This window comes from Schistocerca piceifrons, chromosome 9 (genome assembly GCF_021461385.2).
Source record: "Schistocerca piceifrons isolate TAMUIC-IGC-003096 chromosome 9, iqSchPice1.1, whole genome shotgun sequence".
In the NCBI taxonomy this organism is placed as follows: domain Eukaryota; kingdom Metazoa; phylum Arthropoda; class Insecta; order Orthoptera; family Acrididae; genus Schistocerca; species Schistocerca piceifrons.
In genome coordinates, this window is record NC_060146.1 from 84,366,595 (window position 1) to 84,386,915 (window position 20,321).

At 45.4% G+C, this 20,321-nt stretch overlaps 1 protein-coding gene across 1 annotated transcript in view; it reads left to right on the plus strand.

Annotated features, from left to right (window-relative positions):
- The window catches only part of LOC124716721 (probable cytochrome P450 4s3), a 60,881-nt gene extending 48,109 nt beyond the window's left edge, over window positions 1–12,772 (plus strand). Inside the window, exon 3 of the mRNA XM_047243263.1 lies at window positions 12,344–12,772. Coding sequence (XP_047099219.1) covers window positions 12,344–12,772 — 429 coding nt within the window. The remainder of the gene's footprint in view (window positions 1–12,343) is intronic.
- Window positions 12,773–20,321: the final 7,549 nt, after the last annotated feature.

Genomic DNA, 20,321 nt, shown 5'->3' on the forward strand with positions numbered 1-20,321 from the left:
TGAATCTGTCCTGCAGCTACGCTATCTGTCGAAAGTGACGGAAACTTGTCTTGCTCACTGAGGGGACATACTTACGTAGCGTTTCGCATTCGTAGCTGAGAAAAAAGTATGCGGTGCATCACTCTCTGGGCGACCCTCGTACTTACAATTAGTCGTTCAATTCCTTCCGTATCCGCATACGAGAAATACATTTCTGCTACGTTGATAATGATTCGATCAACAACAGACTCCACGAAGGCAACGATCAACCACATTTTCTCTTCTTCTCTTTTGACGTGCCGTTCTGTACCCCGCCACTGTTTGACAGTGACTTGTGGCAAAGCTTCGAACTTGAGTTCCACTACGTCTGGCAGCTTAAATGTGTTGTCACTTCTTCTGACAAAGCCCATAACTTGGCTCTAGGGTGGCAACCGTAAGAATGCAGCAGTTGTATAGTGTGCTCAGTGCTGTGAAAATTATTGTTTTCTTTGTTTCCACGACACTTATCACCCTTGCTAGTGCGAGATCACATCTGTGGTACAAAACAAAGAATAAGGTGCAAACAAAGAGGATATCATGTTCCATTTTGTCAAAAAAATTTAATTTGTTATGTTTTCTTAGTTTAAATAACCTTTATAACAATTTCACAAGCTTCGACATTGTCTCGAATAAAACAGTGATCCGTATATGCAATACGTTTCCTTTAATTTACGTCTATGGTCACAAGTTTTTTGTTAACAGATTACCGGTTTTGGTCGATAATGACCATCATCAGATCTGTTCTATAAAAAAACAAAATCCTAATGTACTGCAGCCATAGAGGCATTGTCAAATGTTAAATGCTGGTGCTGATTCTGCATTTAACATTTGATGATGTCACTATGCCTGCAGTAAATCAGAATTTTTTTTTATAAGACAGATCTGAAGATGGTCATTATCGACCGAAACCGGTAATCTGCTAAGAAAAAGTTTGTGACCATAGACGTAAATTAAAAGAAACTTTACAACAATATTTCATAAAATATCGATAGTTAACAGCTTATGTTTGCAATGGAAAATGGAATTTTTCGAGCAGTATGTAATTATTAGGTCTACAACTTTGCTTTTGCCGTTTTCAGCAGATGGCAGTAGGGGCAAGTGGTTTTGTGTCGTGTCGTACAGTAAGCGTTGGAATTTTTTGTCCATTTGTCATTGCATCCTAAAGTTTTTCTCGATTGGATGTATCTATTTACAAGCCCAATTCTCATAATTTGTGTCAAGTTTTAGCTTTCGGCTTCGACATGAAGAAATCTGCAGCTGAGGCTCATTAAATGCTGGGTAGGACCTATGGTGAGGCACCTATTAGTGAAAGAACGTGCAGACAACGGTTCCAGTCCTTTAAGAACGGTGATTTTGGCGTCGAAGACCAGCACGGCGGTGGAAGAGAGAAGGTTTTCGAAGATACTCAACACTCACAGGATATTGTTAACGAAAGCAGATGATGTGTCTGCGCCGAGCACTGAAAGACAAACGGCCGCAACGCAGCCACAGAAATGAACACGTGATTTTCCAGCATGACAATGCGCGATCCCATGTCCCAAAACCCATCAGGGCATACTTGCAACGTTGAAACGGGGAGTCCTACACCACCCGCCGTAAATCTTGCTCTCTCTGTCCGCCCCCCTAACCATCACTTCCGGTCATGTATGAACAAGTGCAGAATACAATTGGGTCATGGACCTCCTCCAAAGTCGCCCAGTTGTGCCGCCGCGGGATTCTTATGCTGCTCGAAAGCTGGGAAAAAGTTGTTGCCAGCGATGACCAGTACTTTGAATCGTCAATTTTTTTGTTAGTTTTTGTGGTGTCACCGCCAGACACCACACTTGCTAGGTGGTAGCTTAAATCGGCCGCGGTCCATTTAGTACATGTCGGACCCGCGTGTCGCCACTGTGTAATCGCAGACCTAGCGCCACCACCAAGGCAGGTCTCGTGATACGGGAGAGCACTCGCCCCAGTTGTACGAGAACCTAGCTACCGACCAGATGTACGAAGCCTTTCTCTCTCATTATCCGAGAGACAGAATAGCCATACAGTGATTGTACTTAAAGTCTTCTGTGTATCGTCAAGATCGATGTACAACAAGGAATGAGTAAAGTTAAGTATTAAACCTGCTCCGTACTTTTCTTCCTAACATTAATTACTTATCCTGTTCCAGTACTTCACGCCCGTCTGCGTTAGTCTAGTTTGCCTTTTCAGCCATCTCAACTTCACGGTGTCGGCCCAGCTACCGACACAACATTGGCGACGATTTAAAGTGTTCTTTCTGATTGCTTACATTTAATTGTGTCATGGCTTCGCCACATTCTCCAGATGTACTGTCCGAATTTTATCGCTTGCAGAATCAGCAGACGCAGGCGTTACTGGATGCCCTTGGACAGCTCGTCCAGGGTCAACGTACCATTCAAACCGATGCGGCCGCCGCCGCTTCTTCGCTACCGCTGCCACTAAACGCTGTTGCACCTCCCTTTCGACCATACGTGGCAGCCGATGAGACCTGGCACGAGTGGTCTCGCCAGTTCAACTTTCATCTAGCAGCCTACAGAATTCAAGGTAAAGAGCGGCAGCCGTTTTTGCTTTCTTGTGTCGGTGTGTCCACATACCGTGTGATAGTGAAATTGTTTCCCAGACGCGACGTAGCAACTCTGTCCTACGAGGAAATTTTGTCTGCATTAGATGCCTATTTCAAAGAAACAGTTAATGTGGTTGCCAAACGGTATACGTTCTTTCGTACAAAACGTACGGCCGGTCAAACTAATAGGGAGTGGGTAGCAACATTGCAAGGACTTACTAGGGACTGTGCCTTTGAATGTGACTGTGGTCTTTCTTATTCAGATACCATGGTGCGTGATGCAATTGCACAGAACGTTTCTGATGTTCGCATACGGGAGCAAATTTTGAAACTAGTTAATCCCTCCCTTCAACAAGTGATAGACATATTGGATAGACAGGACACACTTGACTGTGCTCAGGAATCTTTTGAAACTTCGCCAGCTGTGTGTAACATTAACCGGCCCGCCGGGCGCGCTCGCGCTACGCGGCCCGGTCAACTGCCCTCGCGGCCGTCCGCACAGCTGCCGCCGCGCGCTAAGCCAGGTGTGCCGCGCCAGCACACACATGTAGTGAAATCGTGCCCGCGGTGTGCTACTAGACATTCGCGTGAACATTGCCCGTCACGCCAAGCTATTTGCTTTTTCTGCAATAAGAAAGGACATGTTCAAAGTGTTTGCCAGAAAAAGCTCAGATCAGACAATCACGATCGTTCCAGGCCCTTTGCTTCGCGCCGGAATCGAACCAAGGACACTCAGGCTCGTGGACCTTCGCCTATGGACATTCATGTCGTTAATTCCGCTTCGTCCAGTGACACTTTCTCTAACAGTAACTGTGATCGTCCCACAAAAACTGTGCGTCGACGTCGCCGGAAATCACGTCAATTAGCAAGTGATTCTGTACCAGTGTCTGTTCCATTTGCACAAAACAGTCGCTCTTGTCGTCAGCAGGACAATAAACTTTTTGTGGACTTAGAATTTGAAGGCAAAGTGATACCATTCCAGCTCGATACCGGAGCTGCAGTTTCATTGCTCAATCATGACACGTACAAACAACTGGGCAAACCTCCGTTGCGTTCCGCAAATGTTAAGCTAACTACATATTCCGGACAGAAAATTCCTGTGTTAGGACAGTGCAGCCTTCTTGCAACATACAAGGGACAAACAAAACTTGTGTCATTTTACGTTCTTCGTTCTTCTTCTGCAGTGAACTTGTTTGGTCTCGATTTATTTCGGTTGTTTAACATGTCTATTGTAAATCAGGTCCTATCAGTGAATCAGACTGTGCCTACAGACAGTGTTTCTCGGCTGTGTGACGAATTTGCAGACATTTTTGCACCGGGCTTAGGTTGCGCTAAAAACTATGAAGCACATTTAGAACTGAAGGTAAACGCGCAACCGAAATTTTTCAGGGCGCGCAATGTTCCCCACGCATTGCGTGATGAGGTCGCAAGAACGTTACACGATCTCGAATCACAGGGTGTAATTGAACGTGTGCAAGCTTCTCTCTGGGCCTCACCCTTAGTAATTTTGCCAAAACCTTCCGGAAAATTGAGACTTTGCGTGGACTTCAAGGCCACAGTGAATCCACAGCTAGTGACTGCTACTTTTCCTTTGCCCCGCCCGGAAGATCTTTTTGCTAAACTGTGCCCGGGAAAATATTTTTCAAAGTTGGACCTAGCCGATGCGTACTTGCAAATACCGGTGGACGACGAATCCCAGCGCGTATTGGTGGTTAACACGCATCTTGGATTGTACCGCTTCAAAAGACTGCCATTCGGGTGTGCATCCGCCCCTGCCTTGTTTCAGCAATATTTACAAACTATTTGTGCGTCGGTCCCTACTGCAGCAAACTATCTGGACGATATAGTGATCTCCGGACAGACAGAAGAAGATCATCTTGCGAATTTACGAACATTATTTCAGGTCTTGCGGCAAAATGGTCTTCGCTTGAGGAAGGACAAATGTGTGTTTTTTGCTCGTGACTTACCATACCTGGGACATGTCATTAATGCCCAAGGCATACATCCGAGTCCAGAGCACCTCCGTGCCATACATGAATTGCCTTCCCCTCAAAATGTGAAACAGCTACAGAGTGTGTTGGGTAAAATTAATTATTACCATAAATATGTGCGCAATGCCTCTTCCATTTCAGCTCCGCTTCATCGCTTACGCCGTAAAGGTGTTCCGTTCGTCTGGACGACGGAATGTGAACGCGCCTTTCGCCAGTTGAAATCGGCGTTGCTTTCTAATACTTGCCTTACGCCATTCGATCCCCAGAAACCCCTTTTGTTGATGGTAGATGCATCGGAATTCGGGATCGGTGCTGTGCTTGCGCACAAAGTTGGCTCCCATGATCGCCCTATTGCCTTTGCGTCCAAATTGCTCTCGTCTGCGCAAAGAAATTATTCACAGATAGAGAAAGAAGCTTTGGCTCTCGTGTTTGGTGTTACTAAGTTCCATGATTTCTTGTATGGTCGTCACTTTACCATCATCACAGACCACAAACCTTTGACATCGCTTTTTCATCCGACCAAGCCTGTACCTCCACGTACAGCGCAGAAATTCATTCGCTGGTCTATTTTCCTCTCGCAGTACCGCTACGATATCTTGTATCGGTCCACTGCTAAGCACGGAAACGCCGATGCGTTGTCCCGTTTGCCTGTTGCTGAGGATAAAGCATTCGATTCTTCCGAACTTGCTTGCATGTTCATTGATTCGGAAACCGATGAAGTGGTCGAATCGTTTCCGATTGATTTTCGTCGTGTCGCTACAGCCACAGCTGCTGACCCTGTCCTTGCTACTGTTTTACGTTTTGTTGCTACGCAATGGCCTTTGTCAAAGTCTCGGATCGAGGATCCGTTGGTTCGCCGATTTCTTGCTCACAAGGAGAGACTTTTTGTTCGACGTGGTGTTTTGTTGTTGCGTTCTGATAATGATCCGTCCAGAGTCGTGGTCCCACGTTCGTTACAGTCCTCTGTTTTACGGCTTCTTCACCACGGACATTGGGGTATACTGCGAACGAAACAACTTGCTCGTCAGCACTGTACTTGGTTCGGAATCGATGCTGCGATTACGAATATGTGTTCTTCGTGCCCGGCGTGTGCCGAACAACAATCCGCACCGCCGCGGAAAGTCTTTGCGTGGCCAAAAGCCACTTCCCCTTGGCAACGCTTGCACATTGATTTTGCTGGTCCATTCTGGAGTGCTCGATGGTTGGTTCTGGTCGACGCCTTCAGTAATTTTCCTTTTGTTGTCCGGATGTCTTCCACGACGTCCTCCGCCGCCATCCAAGCGTTGTCTGCTATCTTTTGCATTGAAGGTCTTCCGCAGACTATTGTTTCCGACAATGGCCCACAATTCATGTCCGCAGAATTTCAGTCATTCTGCCAGGCCAATGGTATTCAACATCTGACATCCGCGCCGTTTTCGCCTCAGTCCAACGGTGCCGCTGAACGATTGGTCCAGACTTTCAAGTCACAGATGTTGAAATTGAAAGAGTCGCATTCTCGGGAGGACGCATTGTTGCTCTTTTTGTCTTCGTATCGCTCTCAGCCCCGAGATGGTCGCTCGCCGGCTGAGTTGCTCCACGGTCGTCCTCATCGCACCTTGATGTCTTTGCTGCATCCGCCGCATCAGGTTCCTGTGCAGCGGCAGACTCCTGCTTTTGCTCCAGGCGACGTTGTATTTTATCGCAACTATCGAGGTTCACGGCGTTGGCTCGCAGGGCGCATTCTTCGCTGCCTCGGCCGCGCGATGTATTTGGTTTTGGGGGCCTCTGGTGAGGTGCGTCGGCATCTCAATCAGCTGCGCCTCTGTCGTCGCTCGGGTTCTGCCGCTCCCCGTCTGCTTTCAGCGACGGTGCCGTCCAGTCAGCGCCCTGGGGACCCATCTACTGGCTCGCCTCATCCCCAGGTGTTACCGACGATGCCTTCCATTTTGCCCCATGGCGACGCGCCGCCGCCGCTGCAGCAGCAGCAGCCGCCGCCGCCGCCGCCGCCGCTTGTTCTCCCGCCGGCGCCGCCCGCATTCGACGCTTCTTTGCAGCCGCCAAGCGCCTCCCAGGGTCACGCGCCGCCGATCGCTTCCCGTGACCAGCTGTCCTCCGCCATGGAACTCCCGCCCGCTCCGGACCACATGACGTCATCGCGCGTCGGCTACCCCGACGCAATGGGGGTTGATCCTTCGGTCCCTCCTGTCTCTTTACGGGCGCATACACCGCATGTTGACGTGCACCCTGGACTAGTTTTTCAGGCGTTTCCTAGCTCCCCTCGGACCGAATGGCCGGGTGCGGGTGGCACAACCTCGCCTGTTGTTAGGCTTCCCACCTCATCGCATACGTCAACATGTGGTCCTCCCCACGGCGGGCGGAAGCCTTATCACACGACCGTTCGCCGATTTGCGGGGGAGGAATGTGGTGTCACCGCCAGACACCACACTTGCTAGGTGGTAGCTTAAATCGGCCGCGGTCCATTTAGTACATGTCGGACCCGCGTGTCGCCACTGTGTAATCGCAGACCTAGCGCCACCACCAAGGCAGGTCTCGTGATACGAGAGAGCACTCGCCCCAGTTGTACGAGAACCTAGCTACCGACCAGATGTACGAAGCCTTTCTCTCTCATTAGCCGAGAGACAGAATAGCCATACAGTGATTGTACTTAAAGTCTTCTGTGTATCGTCAAGATCGATGTACAACAAGGAATGAGTAAAGTTAAGTATTAAACCTGCTCCGTACTTTTCTTCCTAACATTAATTACTTATCCTGTTCCAGTACTTCACGCCCGTCTGCGTTAGTCTAGTTTGCCTTTTCAGCCATCTCAACTTCACGGTGTCGGCCCAGCTACCGACACAACAGTTTTGCGCAACGGAGCTTCGAACTTCGAGGAAAGAACGGTGGGAGCAAAGTTGGAGACCTAATAGGAACAAGTTGTTACGTTGCTATGGCCTTCAGTCAAAACACTGGTTTGATCCAGCTCTCCATGCTACTCTTAATCTCCGAGTAAATATTGCAACCTACATCCTTCTGAATCTGCTTAGTGTATTCACCTTTTGGTCTCCCTCTATGGCTTTTACACTCCGCACATCCCTCCGGTACTGAATTGGTGATCCCTAGACGCGTCAGAACGTGTCCTACCAACCGATCCCTTATTCTAGTCAAGTTCTGCCACAAATTCCCCTTCTACCCAATTCTGTTCAGTAGCTCCTCACTAGTTACATGATCTACCCATCTAATCTTCAGCATTCTTCTATAGATCCACATTTCAAAAGCTTCTATTCTCTTCGTGTCTAAACTGTTTATTGTCCTTGTTTCACATCCATACATTGCTACACTCCATACTTTCAGAAAAGCCTTTCTGACACTTAAATCTATATTCAATGTTAACGATTTTAACAAATTTCTCTTCTTCACCAACGCTTTCCGTACTATCGCCAGTCTACATTTTATATCCTCTCTACTTGTACAACCCTCAGTTATTTTGTTGGCCAAATAGCAAAGCTCATCTACTACTTTAAGTATCTCATTTCTTAATCTAATTGCCTCAGCATCACCTGACTTAATTCTAGAATTTAAGAAGACTCGGATATTTCACTAAGAAATGTCCATTATACATGTGTTAACTAGCACATATTTTATGACTTTTACCTTTAAAAGATGTAGCTACTGCAAACTTTACGAAGAAAGAGGAATAATCAGAGTGAGATTCGAACCCTCGATCCATGAAGTGTACTGAAATCCCAGACTTCAGTGCTACCGGTTCAGCTGTACATCCCGCAAGTGTACTCAACTTTAGTAAATACAGTTCCTCGGAAAAGTTCAAAGCTAAATTTTTTCTGTAGACTTTTGTAAAACATAGAAGAGCAGCTTGTTTGAGGCCCCTTTTTAACAGGCAGCGGCGCCAGCGTATTGGCAGTGCGACAATCAGACCACAACAGTACGGGCTGTACACGATTTTAAAATGAAAACTACGAAGCTAAAATGTGCTTAAGAAAAACGCTGATGGTTGTTAAGGCATCAGAATATCTTAAAGTTTCATTTAACGCAACGTAGTAATAAGATATCTAGCACATACGTGAGACCTACTTCGAAGAGTATATCAACATTTTGTAGTCTCACACAAGCACACATCAGCATTAATTTTTCCTGTCTGTTCAAAAGTTTCGAAAGCTTCGAGAGGCGTAAGATTCCTGTTGATCCGCATAATTTTTGAAGATTTGCCTGTTTTACTCTTGAATTTTATTTTTTGTCACAGTTTTCAGTATCACACCGTCTTTAAAATTTTCACTTCCATAACACCACAAATAACATTGTTAGTGTCAACCTCGAAGTTACGTCCGATCCAATCAGAGGCATGCCCACTGCTCCATACACTGTGCGTTACTCACAATGTTCCGAAGAGTTTGAAAAGCAAAAGAGTTTACAAACTTTCTTGACAAAAGGAGAATCATCACCAAGATATAACGTTATTTTATAAACGATACCAGAAATAAATTTAATAATTAGGTTAGATTGTGCAGCTAGTAATATGTATTTTAAGAATGGCAGATATTTCGTAATTTCAAATACTTCTAAAAGAGAGTAATTTTAACTGTATATATGGAGTACTAACAAATTAATTTCTTTTTATGCGTTTTAGCCTGAAATACACTCCTGGAAATGGAAAAAAGAACACATTGACACCGGTGTGTCAGACCCACCATACTTGCTCCGGACACTGCGAGAGGGCTGTACAGGCAATGATCACACGCATGGCACAGCGGACACACCAGGAACCGCGGTGTTGGCCGTCGAATGGCGCTAGCTGCGCAGCATTTGTGCACCGCCGCCGTCAGTGTCAGCTAGTTTGCCGTGGCATACGGAGCTCCATCGCAGTCTTTAACACTGGTAGCATGCCGCGACAGCGTGGACGTGAACCGTATGTGCAGCTGACGGACTTTGAGCGAGGGCGTATAATGGGCATGCGGGAGGCCGGGTGGACGTACCGCCGAATTGCTCAACACGTGGGGCGTGAGGTCTCCACAGTACATCGATGTTGTCGCCAGTGGTCGGCGGAAGGTGCACGTGCCCGTCGACCTGGGACCGGACCGCAGCGACGCACGGATGCACGCCAAGACCGTAGGGTCCTACGCAGTGCCGTAGGGGACCGCACCGCCACTTCCCAGCAAATTAGGGACACTGTTGCTCCTGGGGTATCGGCGAGGACCATTCGCAACCGTCTCCATGAAGCTGGGCTACGGTCCCGCACACCGTTAGGCCGTCTTCCGCTCACGCCCCAACATCGTGCAGCCCGCCTCCAGTGGTGTCGCGACAGGCGTGAATGGAGGGACGAATGTGTCGTCTTCAGCGATGAGAGTCGCTTCTGCCTTGGTGCCAATGATGGTCGTATGCGTATTTGGCGCCGTGCAGGTGAGCGCCACAATCAGGACTGCATACGACCGAGGCACACAGGGCCAACACCCGGCGTCATGGTGTGGGGAGCGATCTCCTACACTGGCCGTACACCACTGGTGATCGTCGAGGGGACACTGAATAGTGCACGGTACATCCAAACCGTCATCGAACCCATCGTTCTACCATTCCTAGACCGGCAAGGGAACTTGCTGTTCCAACAGGACAATGCACGTCCGCATGTATCCCGTGCCACCCAACGTGCTCTAGAAGGTGTAAGTCAACTACCCTGGCCAGCAAGATCTCCGGATCTGTCCCCCATTGAGCATGTTTGGGACTGGATGAAGCGTCGTCTCACGCGGTCTGCACGTCCAGCACGAACGCTGGTCCAACTGAGGCGCCAGGTGGAAATGGCATGGCAAGCCGTTCCACAGGACTACATCCAGCATCTCTACGATCGTCTCCATGGGAGAATAGCAGCCTGCATTGCTGCGAAAGGTGGATATACACTGTACTAGTGCCGACATTGTGCATGCTCTGTTGCCTGTGTCTATGTGCCTGTGGTTCTGTCAGTGTGATCATGTGATGTATCTGACCCCAGGAATGTGTCAATAAAGTTTCCCCTTCCTGGGACAATGAATTCACGGTGTTCTTATTTCAATTTCCAGGAGTGTATAATACATTCTATTCAAAATCATGTGAAATTCTTTTAGTGAAACAGCTGAGATAATTTTAACCTATACAAGATTTAAAATATCTTTTGATATCGCCTATTTCTATAAAAAAGGTTATGTTAGGAAAAGGTGTCTCATTACAACCTGTGTACGGCTGCTGACCAATCGTCGCGTGTGTGTTTGCGTCCATCATGATTATTCTTGGGACGTACAAAGTATATACTTATCCAGTGTTTGGTAACGAGAGCGCCCAGCGACTCTCAACAAACATCAAATATAATTCCAAACCTGTTCTAAATTTTTTCTCGCTTGCAGCTCCGCTTACTAAATGTTGTTTACTCAAGCAGTTTACTTCCCGCATCAGGCACGACATTTCAGTGTATTATTTCTTTTCTGATAACTCAAAGCGGTATCCAGGTTGCAAGCAGTTTCACATATACCACTGAAGATACCTACAAAATTTTATCGTTGTACGACACACAGCTTAGGAGAGGAACTACGTTTCCAAATAAATGTAAATAGGTCTCAATATCATTGGTATAAATACTTACGGAATTTAAAAATTTGTGTAGGAAGGTAATTCTGATATGCCTCTACCGGGTACTTTCCTGGATTATATTAGAGAACTGAGTAACATATCTAGCTCCAGAAGACAATTAATGACATATCTCCTGGAGCAACAATAATGACTACCATTCTCCTCGTACACATTCTTTGCCTCTGTACATCCTTGTTTCCAACCAGATCTTCCTCATTTCCCCGTGCGCTTACGTGATGCAGTCTTCTTAAATTTCCTTTCCTCAGAACTCAGAGTGTCAGAAAACATCTATTTTGTACACCTATACATTCTATTTATATGTGCCACTATCATGATTGTTATTATGGTTATGATTATTATTATTATTATTATTACCATTGGCATCAACAGCAGTAGTAGCAGCCGAGGGTTCACTGTATTACTTACTGACGTTGACTCACACACTGTCATATTAAAATTGTTATTTCTTAGGTAACTATGACATAAAAAGGTACTGTATGTGTGAAAACCTGGTCTGATGTAAGAGAGGGAATGATGGCCCTAATCAGATCAAGTTTAATAAACAAAGAAAATGTATGGTCTATGGTTATCTACAGAATTTTTTAAAAAAATGATATCAGCTTTTCCACTATTCTATGGGTGAATAACTAGAAGCTAATAAAACCGACATAGCTACTTTTGTGTTTTCAACTCTAAAGGTTTTACCTGCTTAACATCACATATTTAACAAGTCAGATGATTTGCAAAGGAACAGACATCTAACTAACTTTTCATAACTGGGATTCACAGTCATGTAAAATTTTTTTGAAAGATATTATGTTTATGCCAGTGACTGCTATACTTTATATTTCCACAACTGCAATTTCGGCCTTAAGCCATTATCAAGTGCAGATGTTTTGGCTTTAAGCCATGTCAGCTTTATACAGGCTACCAAATTTATATGTCGTTGTCATTTTCTGCACTTGATAATGGCATAAGGCCGAAATTGCAATACTGAAAATAAAAAGTTTAACAGTCACTGGCGTAAACATGATGTCTTTCAAAGAACAGACGTCTGATGCTGTTTTATACATGGGTCTTCAATTTCTTAAAGAATCTGGGGTAGGGTGCTGTTGGTACCTTAGGAAAGTAGAAGCCTGTATACTCAATCTGTATCTCAGTGCCTGGGATGATACCACAGGAGACGCTGCGGCTGTTCCCGGTGGTTCCGATGCTCCCTCGGATAGTCAGGGAGGAGATCTGGTTGTCCAAAGGGCGGGTACCAGTCCCGAAGGGCGCGATACTATTCGTGACGCCCTTCCTCACGCACCGCCTGCCGCAGTTCTTCCCAGACCCGCTGAGGTTCGACCCTTCGCGCTTCCTCGAGGGTCGAGGCGACGAGGAGCACCCCTGCAGCTACGTGCCGTTCGGATTGGGCTCACGCAACTGCGTGGGCTCCCAGTACGCGCGCCTCGAGGTCAAAGTCTTCCTGGCGACCGTCTTGAGACGCTTCCGGTTCCTGCCGCACAGCCGCTGGGAGGACCTCGAACACGCCTTGCTCAGCATCACCCTACACACCGTCAAGCCGATCGAGGTCAACTGCGTGCCTCTGCAAGAATCTGGCCTATAGCGCCACCACCCGACTCATCCTCGGACTTCATTGGATTCCTGGTTAACGACCAGAGGTCCTTCTGCTATCTGGTCACTGCCACTGGGAGGATTTGGAACGCTACATCCTTTCCATCATCTGTCACATGATACCATCAGGAACTCCGCTCCTGCTAGCACTTAGAATTGCTCTCATGACATTAATAAAGCTCATTGTTTCCTAGCCAGTATTCACAGGAGATTCATCATTTTGATGCACAGCCATTGAGAGGACCTGGGGCACAACATATTCTCTTTCAGCCTGCACACAGTCCAGATGATAAGGGTTTCCTGTGTGCCTCGGCAGGTGTCCACTCTGTAGGAACACAATGTGCCCCTGGACCTCAGTATGTTCGTGGTGAACAGCGAGAGTCACTTCTGTTCCTGCTAAACAGCCACTTGGAGGACTTGCAATGCTACACCCTTTTACATCGGCCTTCACATCAAGCAATCACAGACACCTGTATGCTCCTCCTGGACCTAGCACATCGAACTGCTCTTGTGACATTGTCTTCCTAGCCAGTTCTCACGGGAGATTCAGCTTCCTGTTACACATCCACTGGGAGGACCTGGAAGACAAATGCATTCTCCTTAAGACTGTACATGGTTCATCCAAGTAGATTCTGCTGCATGGCACTAATCACATAATAACACACTTTACAATGCTGGAACTCATTCCCTTTGAGGCCATCATCCTAAGGCACTTCGGTTTCCTACTGCACAGCCATTGGGAAGACCTAATTCATCCCACTCTCCACCAACCTACATACTATTGTCATGGCCTCCTGCATGCCCATAAACGAACCCAGCCTGTAGCACTGCCCAACACATTGCTGGACCTCTTGATGCATATCCACGAGGTCATGTGCTTCCTACTAAACAGCCACTGACAGGATAACTTCGCATCTATCAGCCTTCACGGCATCTGATCAGGGACTCTTGTGCACTTCTGCAAAGGCCTACAACATAGGCTCACTCCCACGATGTACTAAGTTTCAAGGTTTTCCTACCCAATACCCAGGTGATACACAACTGTTGGGACGAGCTGGAGGATAGGCCACTGAGGACAATGCATTCTCCTTGAGACTGTGCGCCATCCACCCATCCTTCAAGCACGTGATCAGGTACTCCTGCATTCTTCTGCAGAGGATGGCTCTCATGACACTGCTAAACCTAAAGCCCTTCCTATCCAAAGCTCAGGTACTAGACAACCATTTGGACTACCTCGAGGATAGTGCATTCTCTTTAAGACTGTACTCCATCCATACATGCAGGATCTACCGCATTCTAGCAATCACATAGCATTGCCCTCCACACTGCTCAAGCTCATTCTTTTCCTGTTCTTCATCCTGAGGCACTTCAGCATCCGGCCACACAGTTATTGTGAGGACCTGGAGTACATCGTGTTCTCTCTCAGCCTATATAGGGTGATTATGGATACCAGTGTGTCTCTGCCCAGAAAATGGAAAAAAAAGATGGGCCTGGTCTGAGGCTACACAGCAGCAGGAAATGGAGGGCAATGCACTCTCATTCAGATTATATACACTTATCAGCCATAACATTACGACCACGTGCCGGTATCTCGACCGTTGGATCGGATAACAGAGGCGACATATCATGGTATGGAAGCAGTGAGGCATTGGTAGGTCATTGGAGGGAGTTGACATCACATCTGGACACTCCAGTCACCTAATTATCACAAATTCCAATAAGGCCGGTGATGAGCTCTGACGCCACGTTCAGTGACATACTAGGTATGTTTGGGCGAGTTGTTGCGCCACCACGTCAATTTGAGCTCACAACTGTGTTCCTCGAACCACTCCATCACGCTCTTGGCCTTTTGACATGGCGCATTATCTTGTTGAAAAATGCCACTGCTGTCAGGAAACATGATCGTCACAAAGAGATGTACATGGACTACAACCAGTGTATGATACTCCTTGGTCGTCATGGTGTCTTGCACAAGATCCATTGAACCCACGGATGCCTATATGAACGTTCCCCAGAACATAATGGTGTCGCTGTCAGCATGTCTCTGTCCCACAGTATAGGCATCAACGAGCTGTTCTCCTGGAAGACGGGCCGGCCGGGATGGCCGAGCGCTTCTAGGCGCTACAGTCTGGAACCGCGCGACCGCTACGGTCGCAGGTTCGAATCCTGCCTCGGGGTCCTTAGGTTAGTTAGGTTTAAGTAGTTCTAAGTTCTAAAGGACTGATGACCTCAGCAGTTAAGTCCCATAGTGCTCAGAGCCATTTGAACCTGGAAGACACTGATCCCATTGGCATGATGAAGAAGGTATCAGGATTAATCAGTCCATGCTGTGCTCCAACACTGCGCCAATGTCAAGTACCAATAGTCATGTGTCCATTTCATTTGTAGCTGTCAATGTTTTGGTGTTAACATTGGCACACGCATTGGTTGTCAGCTGTGGAGACCAATCGTTAGGAGTGTTTGGTGGACTTAGAGACACTTGTTCTCTACCCAGTATTAAAGTCAGATGTTAGTCCTGCCTTTCCTATTTTTCCCATCTGCTCAGCCTACGATGTTCGACATATGTGATGAGGGTTGGTCGCCAATTTTCAGGAAGTCTGAATGTGGTTTCACCTTGTTTTCACCACATGTTGAAACACTGGCTGCAGCACTCCTCGAACACCGGACAAGTCAGGCACTTTCCAAGCAGACAGACAGATCGCTTGCCTTCCTCATTCTTCACATGGACAGCATACACATACTCCATGCTCCATGTGTGTGTCAGCCTAGTAGTCATTCCCCACCAGGAGACGCTGCTATTGCCTCGACGGGTTTATATCAATAGTAAATCGGTGATCATTATATTCTGCCTGATCAATGTTTAATCGATTCAATCAGGGTCCCTTGTTTGCCTATGCAGGGTCTCATCAAAAAAAAAATGGTTCAAATGGCACTGAGCACTATGGGACGTAACGTCTGAGATCATCAGTCCCCTAGAACTTAGAACTATTTAAACCTAACTAATCTAAGGACATCACACACATCCATGCCCGAGGCAGGATTCGAACCTGCGACTGTAGCGGTCGCGCGGTTCCAGACTGTAGCGCCTAGAACCGCTCGGCCACACCGGCCGGCGGGGCTCGTCACATAGAGCACCCTCCAAATAGCTAGACCCGTCAGTCTCCATAGCCAGTACCCAGAGGAGACTTTGTTTCCTGCTACATGCTCACGGGAAGGATAATACATTCTTTATCACCATATAGATCATCTATCTGACGAACGTCTCGTTTGTGTGTTTGAGAAGCCTAATATCATCACTGTCCATTCTGCAAAAGTGTAAGTTCTTCCTGGCCAAAATTTGGAGTGTTTCCCTTTACTACAACAGGTCTTTTGGGACGACATGGCATACAATGCATTTTCCACTGGATTACATAATATCCAGTTAATCAGTCTTGAGATGCTTAGGCCCACAATAACAAACACTGATGGTGGTCAAAGTCTTCCTGGCCAGTGGCTGAAGGTGCATCCACTTCCTGCTGTGCAGCTGCTGGAATAGACCAGGCAGACAATGTACCCACTATCAGACAGCACACTATCCAGCTGATCAGGGCCTCCTGTATGTCTTCTGCCTATGCAGGGACCCGGTGGAGGTGGAGTGTTTTGCATACCTCTATAGGAGCCCACTGCACACCACAACACTCCACACTACTGGAACTCAGGGTCTTCCTGGCCACCATCCTGAAGCGCTCCCACTTCCTGCCGCACTGGCGCTGAGATGATCTGCACCACAATGCCCACTCATTGCCATACACAATGGACAATCAGGACTTCCTTCATGCCTCTGGAGGATCCCAGCATATACTACCACCATTCGCACGGATGGAGCTGAAGATCTTGCTGGTCATTATCAGGAGGTGCTTCTGCTTTCTGCTGCAGAGCAGCTAGAATGATGTAGGGGACAGTGCACCGTCTGCCAGCCTCCACACTGTCCACCCCATGTCTCTGCAGGTGCCTCCAGCAGGCAGCACATATGACTTCTGTCCATACTTGTGGGCAACAAGCTGCAGTTTATCTGATGAGTGGTTTCTTATGAGCACTTCGAATTGAGATTTTTCTATTAACATGTACATAGTGATCTATATATGCAATAATTTGTTGATACTCCAATTTTATTGTGTAAAATATCCCTTCTGTTGTTAATGTTTGTCTTCTGACAAAGTGTAGAACTGTTCGTGTTTTTGATGTGTATGGGTACTGTCTAGGTTGTAATTACTAAGATAATCTGGAAGCATTATTCTCTTCGAAAATTAATGCTATGGCTAATTAGGGATATATTTTATCTATGTAATATTTTGTCAATGTTGATGATATTTGGTGGGGGAAATAAGATGATACGTATTGCCATGTCAGGAACAGGACGTGAGAATATATACAGAGTGCTACGTGGATATTATGATATGACCGTTTTGAGTATTTTGCTAAGCGAAAGCCATGTGAAGGCTGTGGTATGGTAGTTTCCCATGCTGCATTATAATGCAAATGGAAGTTACTGCTGTTTTAAACTCAACTATTATTAAAAGACTGTGCTCGTGCACTTGAGCTGTGTGGGAGATGGAGTTTTGATAAGAGGGAATTCTTAATAAGAACTGTGTGAACTGTATTAATTAAATGCTGAAACTGTAATTTTTTTCCTCAGAGATTTTAAGCAATCATCTTTTCTGTGAGCGTTAAAATGAAGTTCAGGCAGACAGTATCTGACCGATTGTATGGGCCATTCGCGTATTTTACACTTTGTGTGTGTGTGAACTAAAATAAATGTACACAAGCTGATAAAATAAACTTGGAAATGGTGTGTGCTGCTGACAGTATTATCCGTGTTTTGTCCTAATTAAACATCAAACGCCACTCCTAAAACTGTCGATCGGTGGACAGCCAGTTGAGAATCTCAGCACTTTAAATTTTAATTTTATGCTTTCTGATATGAAACTTTGGAGTAAAGTCATTACCAAGATCGTCCGTTTGGTCTTGGTGTACCGGCGGTCGCAGATTTTATTGCAGCATCAGCAAGGCCACACTATATTGAGGGTGTGTCACAACAAGTTTAAATTTCGGAGGATGGCTATACATTCTCCCTGTCTGGAGCAAATCGATTTCCCGTCCGCGATTTTTTCTGTGGTCAGGGACATCGTGTGCTTTGTCACACCTCTATGAACCCATAACCACCTGCAAATAGCTCATAATAATTTTATTTTTTCTCAGAAAACAGTAAAAATCAGCGATTTGTGTGTTAAAATAGCAGTTATACGTAAAATGTTAATCGAAAAACTCCAAGACGACTCAAAACATGTTCGTCTACTCACTGCAACTTCCCGTTACCCGCAAATTGGAAACAAATCTGTGCAATTTCAGTAGTTACCACATGAAGATTATGTAGTAATCTGCCAAACGCTGTAATGGTTAGCTAACAGAAACAGCGATTATCGTAGAAATTTTGTACTTTTGTTTGTGTTTTAATCAGCAAATCAGACCACCATCAATTATAATATCTTTGAAAAAAGTATGTATTTACGTAATTAGCACAAGTAGTGCAATAATGATAATAATAATAATGACTTACAAGACAAACAAGTAATTCACTGCCGTTGTATTTTACAATGTTTTATTGATATTTCATTTCTACAGTGTTTACTTCAGCATTTCATTTCTACAGTGTTTTCTATGACGTTCTACTTTTGTAATTTTTTCTCTAACCCTAAACAAAATAAACTTGGTATGTAGTCTTGCAACATAAACTGTCTACTGAAAAGTTTTAGATGCACATAAACCATTTATTCTGCAGATGAAACAGTGCTTGAGTTGAACATTTTTGTTACACATAATGCGCTTTTTCCTCAAATTCAGTTGCTGTAAAAATATGGTCACTGTTTATAAATAACGAAATTCTCAGTAATTGCAATGAACTGTTCTTGGATGAGGAAATTTCACAAACATTCGTAAGTAGCTATACGTCTTAACAGAATAAAAATATGGGGCCTGAGCCAATTTCCTTGTTTTCAGAGACTATTGAGTTGCTTTACCAATGGCTTGAAGTTTCAAAACGTCCTTCGACAGATCTGTTACTTTTTTACTATTCAACACATCAGTAGGACGTTGTCTGCTTTAACTGCTTTGAGCTATGTTTGGACTTGGAAGACCGTAACTGTGACCATTACAAACAGATGCATTGAGCATCAAAAGAAATAAATGCCACCATAAGGATATAATAAAAATTTTACTGAACAAAAACAGAAACTATGGGGATGCGTCGGTTTGTCCAGACTTGATGAAAACCAGAAACTCTTTGCACCCGACCACCTCCCAACTCCCCTCCCAGTGCCGGGGCGGCCGTGGAAATGGCGGCCGAGTTAACATTCGCAGCGCCGCGACTCTTTGTGTTAGCCGCTCTATGGAACTTTAACTCGTCGCTATGTCATCTCTGAGCTTCCTCTCATCTTTGGCGGAACTCAGCAGTAACAAGAAAAGACGGGCTGCCATTAACAACAGTGTACATGGTTATGAACTTACAACTATTAGAGCAGAATTATGAATGAAGCTAGTAAAATGATGAAAGACGATCACTCTAGAGAAATAACTCATGTATAACTGATTAACTAAATAAAACAATCTTTCAGCTAGGTTTCGATAGCCGATGTTTTGGGTTTTAAGTCCATTTTCTAGTACATAACTGATCCTAAAGATGACAACGAAACAAAGGCAAGCACGTCAGCTATCTAAATCTATCGATTCTTGACTTAAATTGTAAAAGTTGTCTCTGTTGACAGTTTTGACAAATTAAATATTTTTTACAAAATTCGTTAGGACAATATTACGAAACAGATAAGTACAGCATTTACAATAACTATACTAAACGTACATCGGAGTAGATCTATGTGCTGCAATGGAATTTTTTGTTATTTTGATGAAGGAAACAAGGTTTTTCTGATATGTAGCAGTTTCAGTATTGTCTAGAAGGGATGAATAAATGAACTGAATTTGTTCATTCAGTCACATATAAGTTTCTTAATTTCTAAAATTTCTAACTGAGTGAGTTTTGCAGCCTTTCCTTTTATTTGTAGGACTTGTACGTACATATTATGTGTTTGTGTTTGTGGTTTTCATGTAAGCTGTGCGAGGTAAAGGATGCATATAATGTCCAGCGTTGGTGCATTCTCTGAATCCAGAGGGGGCTGACCCCCCAGTCTGTTCACTGCAGCAGGACTAACAGCTCCAGGAGATGACGTTACGAATTCCACTTTTCATGATGTCTAGTTCTTTCGAACTGAACAGACATTTACCTGCTATTTGAGGGACGTAGAAAACTTTAAAAATGTTGATTATCCATTTCAAGTTTCCCTCATGAAAGGTAGACTCCACCATTTTATCCTTCTATATATACAGAGGGGTCCAAAAAATGTATCCACTGTTTAAAAGTCCATAACTTGCAAACTAATTGACGGAGTTGTCTCATTTTTAATGAAAGTGTAGCTTAAAGTCCAACTTAAAGATATCACTGTAGGTGTTCG